This window comes from Oncorhynchus masou, chromosome 8 (genome assembly GCF_036934945.1).
Source record: "Oncorhynchus masou masou isolate Uvic2021 chromosome 8, UVic_Omas_1.1, whole genome shotgun sequence".
NCBI classification, from domain to species: Eukaryota; Metazoa; Chordata; class Actinopteri; order Salmoniformes; family Salmonidae; genus Oncorhynchus; species Oncorhynchus masou.
Window position 1 is genome coordinate 9,740,467 of NC_088219.1, and position 13,497 is coordinate 9,753,963.

Sequence of the window (13,497 nt, forward strand, 5' to 3'; positions counted from 1 at the left end):
GAAGCTGTTTTTCATTCTCTCTGTTCCAGCTTTGATACACCTGAATTGTCTCCGCCTGCTAGATGGTAACAGGGTGAACAGGCCGTGACTCGGGTGGCTGAGGTCTTTGATGATCTTCTTGGCCATCCTGTGACACCGGGTACTGTAGATGTCCTGAAGGGCAGGCATTGTTCATCTGCTAAACTGCGTACACGACCAATAAACACTGATTTGATATGTTTGAACGACCATAATGATCCCATGCCATGACCCCAATCTGTCCCAGGGGGGAGTGGGATATTTCTATTTCACCAAACACTGTACAAGTTACACACTTGTACATGTGTGAAACAGGACAAATGTAAGCACTCCCTAATTTACCTTTTGATAATTAATATCCCTTAAAATTAATTTGACAATATTGTTGCAATTGATTTCATGCACAATTATCAAACCGATAACGATAACTAGTATTGTGTGTCAACATTTTAACCATTGGTTTTTTAATTAGTTGATATTTAAAAGAAGAGTGCGCTTTCATATATGTTAGTGAGGGTTCATACCTCTTCATTCCCGACTCAAAACATTCATTTTACATTTGAGATTTGATTAAACATGTCATTCAAGTCACATCTGTATTTGATTATGTTTATCTCAAAATATATAACAACAAATAAATAACTCACCCTTTTTGACATTTTATTGATACAGTTCTTTTTTTTCTAGACAGTATCTGAACCAATCTCTTTCTAATCTCCTTGGTCTTCAGACAGTAGACTGTAGGATTGATCAGAGAAGGTAACAGCGTAGCTATAATCATTAAAGCGTTACGCTCTGTCAGATTCAGCCTCACCCCTATCCTCGTCAACAACACGGAGACCAACTTGGGAGCGTAGTAACAGGACACCACAATGATGTGACAAATACAAGTATTAAACCCCTGTGCTCTGCTCTCACTGTTTGGCAGTCTCAGTAGTGTGTAGATGATTTTAACGTATGACAGTATAATTAAGGGAAACTGGCCCGCGAGGAGCCATAGAGCCAGAATGGTGGGAATCAGGAAGTAAGGTTCAGGGTTGACACAGGCAGCCCTGATTAAAGCTGGGTAATCACAAAAGACGTACCTAATGATTGGCTGGCAGTATGGAAGGTTGTCAAAGTCTGCCCAAGCAAGAGCAATTCCTAAGCATATTATACCTATGAACCAGGAAGCTATGATTAACACAAATATTCGTGCGTTAGTCAGGATGCTGTGATACCTAAGAGGGTTGCTGATAGCGATGGTTCGGTCCAACGCCATCACGGACAGGGCCAGACACCCTGTGATGTCACCCAGGTGGTAGATGTACATGCGTGATATGCAGGAGTAGTAGGAGATGGTTTTGACCTCGCCCAGCAGGACAGAGATCATGGTGGTGCTGGTGCTGGTGGTGAACATGATGTCCACCACGGCCAGGTTACAGATGAGGAGGTACATGGGCGTGTGCAGCCGTCTGTCCGTCAAAATGATGCAGATGTTGGTGCCGCTTCCCAGAAGCACAAGGAAATAGGTGATGAAGATGAGGAAGCCCAGGAGCTTCTGGTGAGAGAGGTGGTCGAAGCCTGTGATGGTAAACTCCTCCACATTCTTCCCCGTGAAATTCACTGAAGACATCCTACACAAGCATCAGCCTACACAGACATAAAGATGATATATAAACACAACAACTCTACAGTTAAACTAAGACACTAACAAGTGGTGACACAAGTCGCACGATCAAAGCCCTCCATTGAAACTAGCTGAGTAGACAGAACTCTTAAACCCCTATGCTGTGTACTGTGACACTGTGACTGTCAGCACTTATACATTAGGTGACCAAGCCACGTGGTGAAAAGGAGGGGGAGGTGTTTCCCCAATGATAGGTCAGGACCCACTGGGAGGAGACAGCTTATTGGTTTTGAATCATGGCCTTAGTTTTGGTCTTGGATATCATTATTTGGAAACCTATATAGTTTGACATAAGAAAATCTTAACAAAACCATCACAATTTATAGATCCAAAAGTCATCAGCCAATAAGACCACAGACTGCAACACTGCTGGCTTTCATCTCTCCTCTCTTATCAGGGAATGACTGTTGAAAACCCATCAGTGAATTACCACTAAGAAAAAAGGCCATCGGTACTGTGGATCGAGACGCCTGGATCTGAATACCCCTCAGGATATAGCATCTCCTTTAGTGAGTGGCATTGTATCTCTGGGGAGTGAACACCTACAGACCACAGGTTTAATCATTAGACGATATCAAATCAAATCAAATTTATTTATAAAGCCCTCCTTACATCAGCTGATATCTCAAAGTGCTGTACAGAAAGGCTACGCTATGCTATGGCTACGCTATGCTATGGAGCTATGTTTTCTCTGGGGTGTAAACACCTTCAGACCACAGGTTTATTTATGCTACGCTACGCTACGCAATGGAGCTATGTTTTCTCTGGGGTGTAAACACCTACAGACCACAGGTGTAATCATTAAATGCTACGCTACGCTTTCTCTGGAGCTCAGTCAGTCGATCAATCAAATGTATTTATAAAGCCCTTCTTACATCAGCTGATGTCACAAAGTGCTGTACAGAAACCCCAAACAGCAAGCAACGCAGGTGTAGAAGCACGGTGGCTAGGAAAAACTCCCTAGAAAGGCCAGAACCTAAGAACCTAGGAAGAAACCTAGAGAGGAACCAGGCTATGAGGGGTGGCCAGTCCTCTTCTGGCTGTGCCGGGTAGCGATTATAACAGAACATGGCCAAGATGTTCAAATGTTCATAGATGACCAGCAGGGGCAAATAATAATAATCACAGTGGTTGTCTAGGGTTCAACAGTTCAGCACCTCAGGAGTAAATGTGAGTTGGCTTTTCATAGCCGATAATTCAGAGTATCTCTACCGCTCGTGCTGTCTCTAGAGAGTCTCTAGAGAGAAAACAGCAGGTCTGGGACAAGTAGCACGTCTGGTGAACAGGTCAGGGTTCCATAGCCGCAGGCAGAACAGTTTAAACTGGAGCAGCAGTACGGCCAGGTGGACTGGGGACAGCAAGGAGTCATCAGGCCAGGTAGTCCTGAGGCATTGTCCTAGGGCTCAGGTCCTCTGAGAGAGAGAAAGAAAGAAGAGAGAAAGTGAGGAGCAAAGAGAGAATAAGAAAGGAAGCGAGAGAGAGAATTGGAGAGAGCATACTTAAAATCACACAGGACACCGGATAAGACAGGAGAAATATATAACAGATATAACATACTGACCCCATCCCCCGACACACTGCAGCATAAATACTGGATGCTGAGACAGGATTGGTCGGGAAACGCTATGGCCCCTTCCGACGATACCCCCGGACAGGGCAAAACAGGCAGGATATAATCCAACCCACTTTGCCAAAGCACAGCCCCCACATCACTAGAGGGATATCTTCAACCACCAACTTACCATCCTGAGACAAGGCCGAGTATAGCCCACAAAGATCTCTGCCATGGCACAACCCAAAGGGGGGTGCCAACCCGGACAGAAAGATCACGTCATTGACTCGACCCACTCAAGTGACGCACCCCTCCTGGGACGGCATGGAAGAGCACCAGTAAGCCAGTGACTCAGCCCCTGTAATAGGGTTAGAGGCAGAGAATTCCAGGGGAGAGAGGGGAACCGGCCATGCAGAGACAGCAAGGTTGGTTCGTTGCTCCAGAGCCTTTCCATTCACCTTCCCACTCCTGGGCCAGACTACACTCAATCATATGACCCACTGAAGAGATGAGTCTTCAATAAAGACTTAAAGGTTGAGACCGAGTCTGCGTCTCTCCATAAAAATGGAGCTCTGTAGGAGAAAGCCCTGCCTACAGCTGTTTGCTTAGAAATTCTAGAGAGAGTAAGGAGGCCTACGTCTTGATATGTACGGTAGTGTACGTCTTGGTATGTACGGCAGGACCAAATCGGAAAGTTGGGTAGTAGCAAGCCCATGTAATGCTTTGTAGGTTAGCAGTAAAACCTTGAAATCAGCCCTTGTCTTAACAGGAAGCCAGTGTAGAGAGGCTAGCACTGGAGTCATTTGATCACATTTTTGGTTCTAGTCAAGATTCTAGCAGCCGTGTTTAGCACTAAATGAAGTTAATTCAGTGCTTTATCCGGGTAACCTACCTGGTTAAATAAAGGTGAAATAAAAAAAAAATAAAAAAAATAAAGATAAAACTGTTGAAAGTTGAACAGATTCATAGGACCAGCTCTATAACTAAACTAACATATCCAGGCTGCTTGTTAAGAAATTATACCACATTTATGCAAAGAGTTATGTGACATTAGAATACTTGTGTTACTGGAGCTAACAACGTACTTGGCCGTGTGGAGGTTCCTGGCCAGGTAGATAACAGTCATGATGGAGTTAGCCATGACCGTCACGGCATAGACCAGACACCAAAACACATGATAGTATTTGATGGAAACTGTTGATGTAGAAATATCACTGGCGTTTTGAATGTAGCAGTGTAAGAGATTAGGACTGACTGCTCGTAAGCCATGTTCCAGGAAACTAGGAGGGTCCGTGGGCAAGAGCCCCTGGCTAGTTTTCTTTTGTAAAAGCAGCTGTTAATTGGTCACTGGAATCCTGGAAGGTTTAGGTCTGTGACCAAGATGGAATTACAATAAAATACCAATCTCAAGTCAGGTGTAATGAGGACGCTTTGAACATTGAATTAACTTGACAACTTGATTTGAAGTCCAAGATCATCGTCATATATCACTTAATATAATCAGGTAAATATTTTCCCCTTCAAAATCTTAAGCTAACAAGAGGTATGTTTTTGCCATTTTCTATAACAAGGGTCTGGCATATCTCCACATACCCCCTGAATTCAAGCCCTGGTTATAGGACGTCTATGGTGAGGTCATCATGCAGGGGTTGGCTGACATACAGGTATCTATCTATATGGTAACTTCTGCTTGCTAAGCACTTTGTGAAACTGAGCTGTAGAAGGGGCTTTATAAATAGATTTGATTTGTATTAGGGTTTTATCCAGCCTTTTTATTATGACATTTTCCATATGGCTTTAAAGACATATTACCAAAATAATATCAATATTTAATTTAAGAAAAACATAATTCACTATGGCAGATACAGTATATCTTACACAGCATTTCAATCAAAAACATAGAGATATAAATAAATAGTAACACTTCATGTTCATTGGATCGGCACCAAAGCTCGCTGTGCTCCTGTTTTACTAAGCAGCTTCTTGGCCGATTCCTTAAACTCCTCTGTCTTTAGAACATATACGATGGGGTTGAGCATGGGCGGCAGCACCGAGGTCAGGGAGAGGTTGATGATCCGGGCGTTGGTTGGTATGATTGGGTGAAGGAGGTAGGTGATATTAATAGGCAGGTAGAATATGGCTACGAGTATCAGGTGTGAGGTACACGTCTTCAAGGCTCTGACTCTGAGAGAGAGAGAGAGAAAGAGAAGTAGAGAGAGAATGAGAGAGAGAGAAAATTAGAGAAGGAGAGAGAGGGAGAGAGAGGAAGAGAGAAGTAGAGAGAGGGAAAGTGAGAGAAGGAGAGTGAAGGAGAGAACGAGGGGGAGAGAGAGAGTGAGAGAAAGAGGGGAGAGAGAGAAAAGGACACAAGTGTCAGTACAGTGAGTCATCATCTATCCAGTTCAATGACATTCTCAGTATTTACAGCATTTATCACTAGAACAACATACACTATATATACAAAGGTATGTGAACACCCCTTCAAATTAGTGGATTCGGTTATTTCAGCCACACCCAGGTGTATAAAACTGTATAGAATGTTATAGGATGCTACCTTTCCAACCAGCCAGTCAGCTGCCCCGGTCAACTGTAAGTGTTGTTATTGGAGATTGCCAATGTCTAGGAGCAAGAACGGCTCAGCCTCAAAGTGGTAGGCAACACAAGCTCACAGAACGGGACCGCAGAGTAATGAAGCACATAAAAATCATCTGTCCCCACTACTGAGTTTCAAACTGCCTCTGGAAGTAATTAACTGTTCTTCGGGAGCTTCATGAAATGGGTTTCCATGGCTAATCAACCGCAAACAAGCCTAAGCTCACTGTGATCAAGACCAAGTGTCTCCTGGAATGCTGTAAAACTCGCAGATATTGGACTCTAGAGCAGTGGAAACACGTTCTCTGGAGTGATGAATCACGCTTCGTCATCTGGCAGTCCGATGGACGATTCTGGGTGTGGCAGACTACAGGAGAACTCGACCTGCCCCAATGCACAGTTCCAACTAAAGTTTAGTGGAGGACGAATAATGGTCTGGGGCTGTTTTTCATGGTTCGGGCGAGGTCCCTCAAGCCTCTTAGTTGCAGTGAAGGGATATCTTAACGCTACAGCATACAATGACATTCTGGATTCTGGGCTTCCAACGTTGTGACAACAGTTTGGAGAAGGACCTTTCCTATTTCAGCATGACAATACCCCAGTGCACAAAGCGAGGTCCATACAGAAGTGGTTTGTCGAAATCAGTGGCCGACATCACTAAAGCTCTTGTGGCTGAATGGAAGCTTTGTCCCAGCAGCAATGTTCCAACATCAAGTGGAAAGCCTTCCCAGAAGAGAGGAGGCTGTTATAGCAGCAAATGGGGGACCAACTCCATTTTAATGCCCAAGATTTTAGAATGAGATGTCTGATGAGCAGGTGTCCACATACCTTTGGTCCTGTAGTGTATATCTGAGGCAGCACAACAATCAGTATCAGAGCAATATGTCTATATACAGTGCCTTGCGAAAGTATTCGGCCCCCTTGAACTTTGCAACCTTTTGCCACATTTCAGGCTTCAAACATAAAGATATAAAACTGTATTTTTTTGTGAAGAATCAACAACAAGTGGGACACAATCATGAAGTGGAACGACATTTATTGGATATTTCAAACTTTTTTAACAAATTTAAAAACGGAAAAATTGGGCGTGCAAAATTATTCAGCCCCCTTAAGTTAATACTTTGCTGCGATGACAGCTGTAAGTCGCTTGGGGTATGTCTCTATCAGTTTTGCACATCGAGAGACTGACATTTTTTCCCATTACTCCTTGCAAAACAGCTCGAGCTCAGTGAGGTTGGATGGAGAGCATTTGTGAACAGCAGTTTTCAGTTCTTTCCACAGATTCTCGATTGGATTCAGGTCTGGACTTTGACTTGGCCATTCTAACACCTGGATATGTTTATTTTTGAACCATTCCATTGTAGATGTTGCTTTATGTTTTGGATCATTGTCTTGTTGGAAGACAAATCTCCGTCCCAGTCTCAGGTCTTTTGCAGACTCCATCAGGTTTTCTTCCAGAATGGTCCTGTATTTGGCTCCATCCATCTTCCCATCAATTTTCACCATCTTCCCTGTCCCTGCTGAAGAAAAGCAGGCCCAAACCATGATGCTGCCACCACCATGTTTGACAGTGGGTATTGGGTGTTCAGGGTGGTGAGCTGTGTTGCTTTTACGCCAAACATAACGTTTTGCATTGTTGCCAAAAAGTTCAATTTTGGTTTCATCTGACCAGAGCACCTTCTTCCACATGTTTGGTGTGTCTCCCAGGTGGCTTGTGGCAAACTTTAAACAACACTTTTTATGGATATCTTTAAGAAATGGCTTTCTTCTTGCCACTCTTCCATAAAGGCCAGATTTGTGCAATATACGACTGATTATTGTCCTATGGACAGAGTCTCCCACCTCAGCTGTAGATCTCTGCAGTTCATCCAGAGTGATCATGGGCCTCTTGGCTGCATCTCTGATCAGTCTTCTCCTTGTATGAGCTGAAGGTTTAGAGGGACGGCCAGGTCTTGGTAGATTTGCAGTGGTCTGATACTCCTTCCATTTCAATATTATCGCTTGCACAGTGCTCCTTGGGATGTTTAAAGCTTGGGAAATATTTTTGTATCCAAATCCGGCTTTAAACTTCTTCAGAACAGTATCTCGGACCTGCCTGGTGTGTTCCTTGTTCTTCATGATGCTCTCTGCGCTTTTAACGGACCTCTGAGACTATCACAGTGCAGGTGCATTTATACGGAGACTTGATTACACACAGGTGGATTGTATTTATCATCATTAGTCATTTAGGTCAACATTGGATCATTCAGAGATCCTCACTGAACTTCTGGAGAGAGTTTGCTGCACTGAAAGTTTTATATCTTTTTGTTTGAAGCCTGAAATGTGTCAAAAGGTCGCAAAGTTCAAGGGGGCCGAATACTTTCGCAAGGCACTGTATTTATTTGTCTATAAACAAAATCTCTGGCTAAATCTCTGACTCTGATCAGTATGACTTCTCACCTGTCCTGGGGCAGTGTGATGGTGAACAGGGCGTGTGTGATACAGATGTATGATGATATGATGAAGATCATGGGGAACAATAGGATTATACTGGGGTTGAGATAAGATATTATTATGTTAGGGACCACATCAGAACAGGGGGCCGCCAGACGGAACAGGGGACCGTGGTCGCAGAAGTAGCTGTTGATCACCAGAGACCTACAATACAATACATCTTCATTGTCCACATGTTACTGTGATCAACTGATCATTTATTTTTACAGCCCCCGGCCCGGGATTCAAACCGGGAACCTTTCGGCAACAGGTTCACGTCCTCAGCCACCTACCGGCAGAAGGAGAGTCGGGTGATGAGGCACACAGCCAGCAACACCAGGAACACAGCAAACGCCCAGGCAGCACCCGTCAGCTGGAACATGGACCTGTGAGTCACTATCATATGGTACCTGTGTGGACAGTGGAAAGAAGCTGTTAACAGGGATTTTAGATGCAGTGTATTCATATATCAGGTTGAATTGTCAGGGAAAGCAGAAACATTATTATCACACAAAGGGCAATTATGAAGGCCTTTTCAATTGTATTTTTTGAATTATTAGATTTGATGTATTATCTGAGACCTGAGCGGGCAGCAGATGGCCACCAGTCTGTCGTAAGAGAGGATGGTGAGGTTGAAGGACTGCATGTTGAGGAAGAGGAAGATGAAGAAGAGGCTAGTGAGGCACTGGTTGTAGGAGATGAGATGTCTGCTGAAGAGGAACATATCCAGTAGCTTGGGGACCATGGCAGTGCTCCCACACACGTCTGTGAAGGCCAGGTTGAACACAGCAATGTACTTGGGGCTGTAAGGGTAAGATCCTGACTTGATTATCTCCATGGGGAAATGTTTGTATCTGCACTAGACACAGGACATAGACAATTACAGAGAAGGTAAATTCAACCAATCAGTGAAGAAGTAAACAAAACGTGCAGATCCTAAACATCTTTACACTGTCATTTGTAATGTGTAAGTTATCAACTATAGACCATCCAGCTGAACCTAATGGTGGTTTTCATTCAGAATCAACTATAGACCATCCAGCTGAACCTAATGGTGGTTTTCATTTAGAATCAACTATAGACCATCCGGCTGACCTAATGGTGGTTTTCATTCAGAATCAACTATAGACCATCCAGCTGAACCTAATGGTGGTATTCATTTAGAATCAACTATAGACCATCCAGCTGAACCTAATGGTGGTTTTCATTCAGAATCAACTATAGACCATCCAGCTGAATCTAATGGTGGTTTTCATTCAGAATCAACTATAGACCATCCAGCTGAATCTAATGGTGGTTTTCATTCAGAATCAACTATAGACCATCCAGCTGAATCTAATGGTGGTTTTCATTCAGATGCCTTATCGAGAGGCAGGCCGGTAACCAGGGATACAGTTGAAATCCCGAGCTGATGGGGGGGAATCTAAAAGGAGTGAACTAGCAGCCAGAGCCCCTGTGCTGCTTCAGCTTGTGTTGTGTGTGTTGTGGTTCATCTGGTTGGGTTCTGGAACTGCAAAAATACAGTCCAATAAAGGTAGAATTCTGCTGTATTATTACCACTGAGATAAAAGAGGACTGATTACCTGTGGAGACTGTTGTCCATGTAGATGACCATCATGACGAAGGTGTTGCCCACCTAGACCCAATACACACACACACACACACACACACACACACACACACACACACACACACACACACACACACACACACACACACACACACACACACACACACACACACACACACACACACACACACACACACACACACACACACACACACACACACACACAGGAGGCACCGTGACCCATAATGTATCTATAGGTACATTCATTTGGCCATTGACTATATGTGGTGCTATAGGACCCCAGCTGAAATGCAACTGCACCATATCAGGTTTTCTTAAGTTCAAAAAAGGTGTGCTTTCGATAGGAAAGTGAAACCTTTTCTAGTTAATCAAGTGGATAAAATCAAATCATTGTGGACGTCAGCTAGTTAGTTGCGCCCTGGACCAGAGCTAGTTTGTAACAGCATGGACCAAAGCTAGTTTGTAACAGCCTGGACCAGAGCTAGTTTGTAACAGCCTGGACTACAGCTAGTTTGTAACAGCATGGACCAAAGCTAGTTTGTAACAGCCTGGACCAGAGCTAGTTTGCAACAACCTGTACTACAGCTAGTTTGTATCAGCCTGGATCACACATAGTTTGTAACAGCGTAGACCAGAGCTAGTTTGTAACAGCAAAGACCAGAGCTAGTTAATAAAAGACTGGAACATAGATAGTTAGTAACATCCTGGACTACATCTAGTTTGTAACAGACTGGACCAGAGCTAGTTAATAAAAGACTGGACCAGAGCAAGTTAATAAAAGACTGGACCAGAGCTAGTTTGTAACAGCATAGACCAGAGCTATGGACTAACCAGAGAGATGATGTATACGAAGCAGAGGAAGACGTAATAGTACTCCATGTGGGGGATGTCGATGAAACCACTGATGAAGAAGTAAGGGGGTCGGATAATGGGGTCAATGTTCTCTGTCTGGTTAGGGTCAGAGGTCAGGTAACTCATCCTGACTGGTGGTGTTATCAGTGATTCCTCCTGGCTTGTAATAATCTGTGGAAATATAAAATAAATACATTACTGTTTTTTAATTCACCTGTTGAGACATTGCAATGAGTGAAACATCATCAAAACAAAGGCAAATGGGTCTCCCGGGTGGTGCAGTGGTTAAGGGCGCTGTACTGCAGCGCCAGCTGTGCCTCCAGAGACTCTGGGTTTGCGCCCAGGCTCTGTCGTAACCGGCATTGACTGGGAGGTCCGCGGGGCGACGCACAATTGGCCTAGCATTGTCCGGGTTAGGGAGGGTTTGGCCGGTAAGGATATCATTGTCTCATCGCGCACCAGCGACCAGCGACTCCCGGGCGCAGTGCGCGCTAACCAAGGTTGCCAGGTGCACGGTGTTTCCTCTGACACATTGGTGCTGCTGGCTTCCGGGTTGGATGCGCGATGTGTTAAGAAGCAGTGCGGCTTGGTTGGGTTGTGTATCGGAGGACGCATGACTTTCAACCTTCGTCTCTCCCGAGCCCGTACGGGAGTTGTAGCTATGAGACAAGATAGTAGCTACTAACGATTGGGTACCACAAAATTGGGGAGAAAAAGGGGGCAAAAAATAAAAAAAAGAAATAAAAAAAGAACCCGTGTTGTATTCTGAACACCATCTTTCTTCTAAACTAGCCTAGAAAAAAGGAGTAAAATGTAAAAAAAAAATACAAAGGCTAATATCCACTTTCAATTGTCTATTGTTAATGTTATATCATTTAAAAAAGAAGAATACAATTATTTTATCTGACAACAAATTAAAAAATAGAATCCATTTGACTTTTACCTCAGATACAGTTAAACAATTCTAATGAATAAACCAAGGAATAGCACTGGAAAGGTGATATTGGTTTCACGTTCCCTCCATTAGAATAACTCTTACCTGTTGAAACCCTCATACTGTATAGTCTAACATGGTACAACTACATACTGCAGGAACTAAGTCTTACCTGGTCTTACTACAGACTGGCTCCAACTGCCTCTCTTCTGTAGTCTGGTGATGTGTGTTGGACTGAAGACCAATGTGTGGTGCTGGCTCTGAGTCCACCTCAACTGTTATACCTGCAGCCTCATGGTGAATCTGTAGTAGGGTGTCCCCTGTGGGCCACCATACTTGTGTATGACATGCCTAGATTGAGTGAAGTAGACGTGTCAGAGATTAACACCCTTGCTGTTGTTGTTGTCATAGGACACAACTCATTGCCCTTCTGGAACTACCAACCACACAGGCTGAGAAGAGAGAGGAGGGAGCTGGTAGAAAGATAAGGAAAGAGAGAGGAAGGAGGAGAGAGAAAGAGAGTAGAAAGCAGAGAGAAAGAGAGGAGAGTTGACTATTCAGATCCCATCAAAGTTACATTTTTTGATGTTTTGTTTACTGTGGTGATTTTTATAATTTCGCAGACACTCTCTTCCAGTTGAGCTAATGAATTGAGCTAATGACAGTAGTGTAAAGTACTTAAGTAAAACTACTTTAAGGTGCTAATTAAGTCCTTTTTGGGGTGAATCTGTACTTTCCTTTAATATTTATATTTTTGACTACTTTTACTTCACTACATTCCTTAAGAAAATATTGTACGTTTTACTCCAGGATGATTTCTAGACCTCTATCTATCTGTAGTATCATAGAGGATGATAACGAGACCTCTATCTATCTGTAGTATCATAGAGGATGATTACTAGACCTCTATCTATCTGTAGAATCATAGAGGATGATTACTAGACCTTTATCTATCTGTAGTATCATAGAGGATGATTACTAGACCACTATCTATCTGTAGTATCATAGAGGATGATTACTAGACCTCTATCTATCTGTAGTATCATAGAGGATGATTACCAGACCTCTATCTATCTGTAGTATCATAGAGGATGATTACCAGACCTCTATCTATCTGTAGTATCATAGAGGATGATTACTAGACCTCTATCTATCTGTAGTATCATAGAGGATGATAACTAGACCTCTATCTATCTGTAGTATCATAGAGGATGATTACCAGACCTCTATCTATCTGTCAACACATGAGTCTCCTTATGAGTACATATTCAGTCTAATGAGATAGCTAATGAGGATCGGCTTGTCCACATAGCTTAGAAACACTCTCTGCAGATGAGAGAGAGATAGATAGAAGGAGAGAGAGAGCAACTCATGTGTAAGCAACAGGCCAAACCCAGCTACCAACAAATGTTCCCACAACTTTAGAGAACGTTCCCTTAAGCTTCTCATTACGTCATTAAGTAACATTTGCATAGGAATGTTCCCGTGATGGGCAAGTAATTTTATCAAGATACCAATCCCTTCATGTCAAATAGAACTTACCCAGAACATGATATGAATATTCTGGAAAAGTCTCATGAGAACGTTTCAAATACTTTGTAAAAAATGTAAATATAACATTACACATCATATCTCGTTACTGAGCCAATTAAGGCTCTGATTGTTTTTCTACTGATCCATTCACTTCTCTTCGTCTGTTGACAAGGTTATGGATAGCCACACAGTGCTTTTAAGATAGTGTTCTCAACTTACATATTTGACACACATGATTACATTGTGCGTTTTCAATTAACCAGTCGTTGTTATTCAACAAATCC

At 43.2% G+C, this 13,497-nt stretch overlaps 2 protein-coding genes across 2 annotated transcripts; both read right to left on the reverse strand.

Moving 5' to 3' along the window:
- Positions 1 to 661: 661 nt before the first annotated feature.
- LOC135543731 (olfactory receptor 10G4-like) lies at positions 662 to 1,633 on the reverse strand. Its single transcript, XM_064971092.1, has one exon. The coding sequence runs from the start codon at positions 1,631 to 1,633 to the stop codon at positions 662 to 664; it is 972 nt and encodes a 323-aa protein (XP_064827164.1).
- Positions 1,634 to 5,170: 3,537 nt separating this feature from the next.
- On the reverse strand, positions 5,171 to 10,872 carry LOC135543732 (olfactory receptor 52E8-like). Its single transcript, XM_064971093.1, has 6 exons — positions 10,726 to 10,872; positions 9,887 to 9,939; positions 8,885 to 9,106; positions 8,597 to 8,713; positions 8,271 to 8,468; positions 5,171 to 5,423 (listed from the first exon to the last, which is right to left on the reverse strand). The coding sequence occupies exons 1-6, from the start codon at positions 10,870 to 10,872 to the stop codon at positions 5,171 to 5,173; spliced, it is 990 nt and encodes a 329-aa protein (XP_064827165.1).
- Between the last annotated feature and the right edge of the window lie 2,625 nt (positions 10,873 to 13,497).

Coding starts and splice junctions, on each gene's coding strand:
- LOC135543731 (XM_064971092.1), bottom strand. CDS start 1,633: ATGTCTTCAGTGAATTTCACGGGGAAGAATGTGGAGGAGTTTACCATC.
- LOC135543732 (XM_064971093.1), bottom strand. CDS start 10,872: ATGAGTTACCTGACCTCTGACCCTAACCAGACAGAGAACATTGACCCC. Junction 9,940..10,725: donor TCGTATACATCATCTCTCTG/GTTAGTCCATAG, acceptor TATTGGGTCTAG/GTGGGCAACACCTTCGTCAT. Junction 8,714..8,884: donor GCCATCTGCTGCCCGCTCAG/GTCTCAGATAAT, acceptor CTGTCCACACAG/GTACCATATGATAGTGACTC.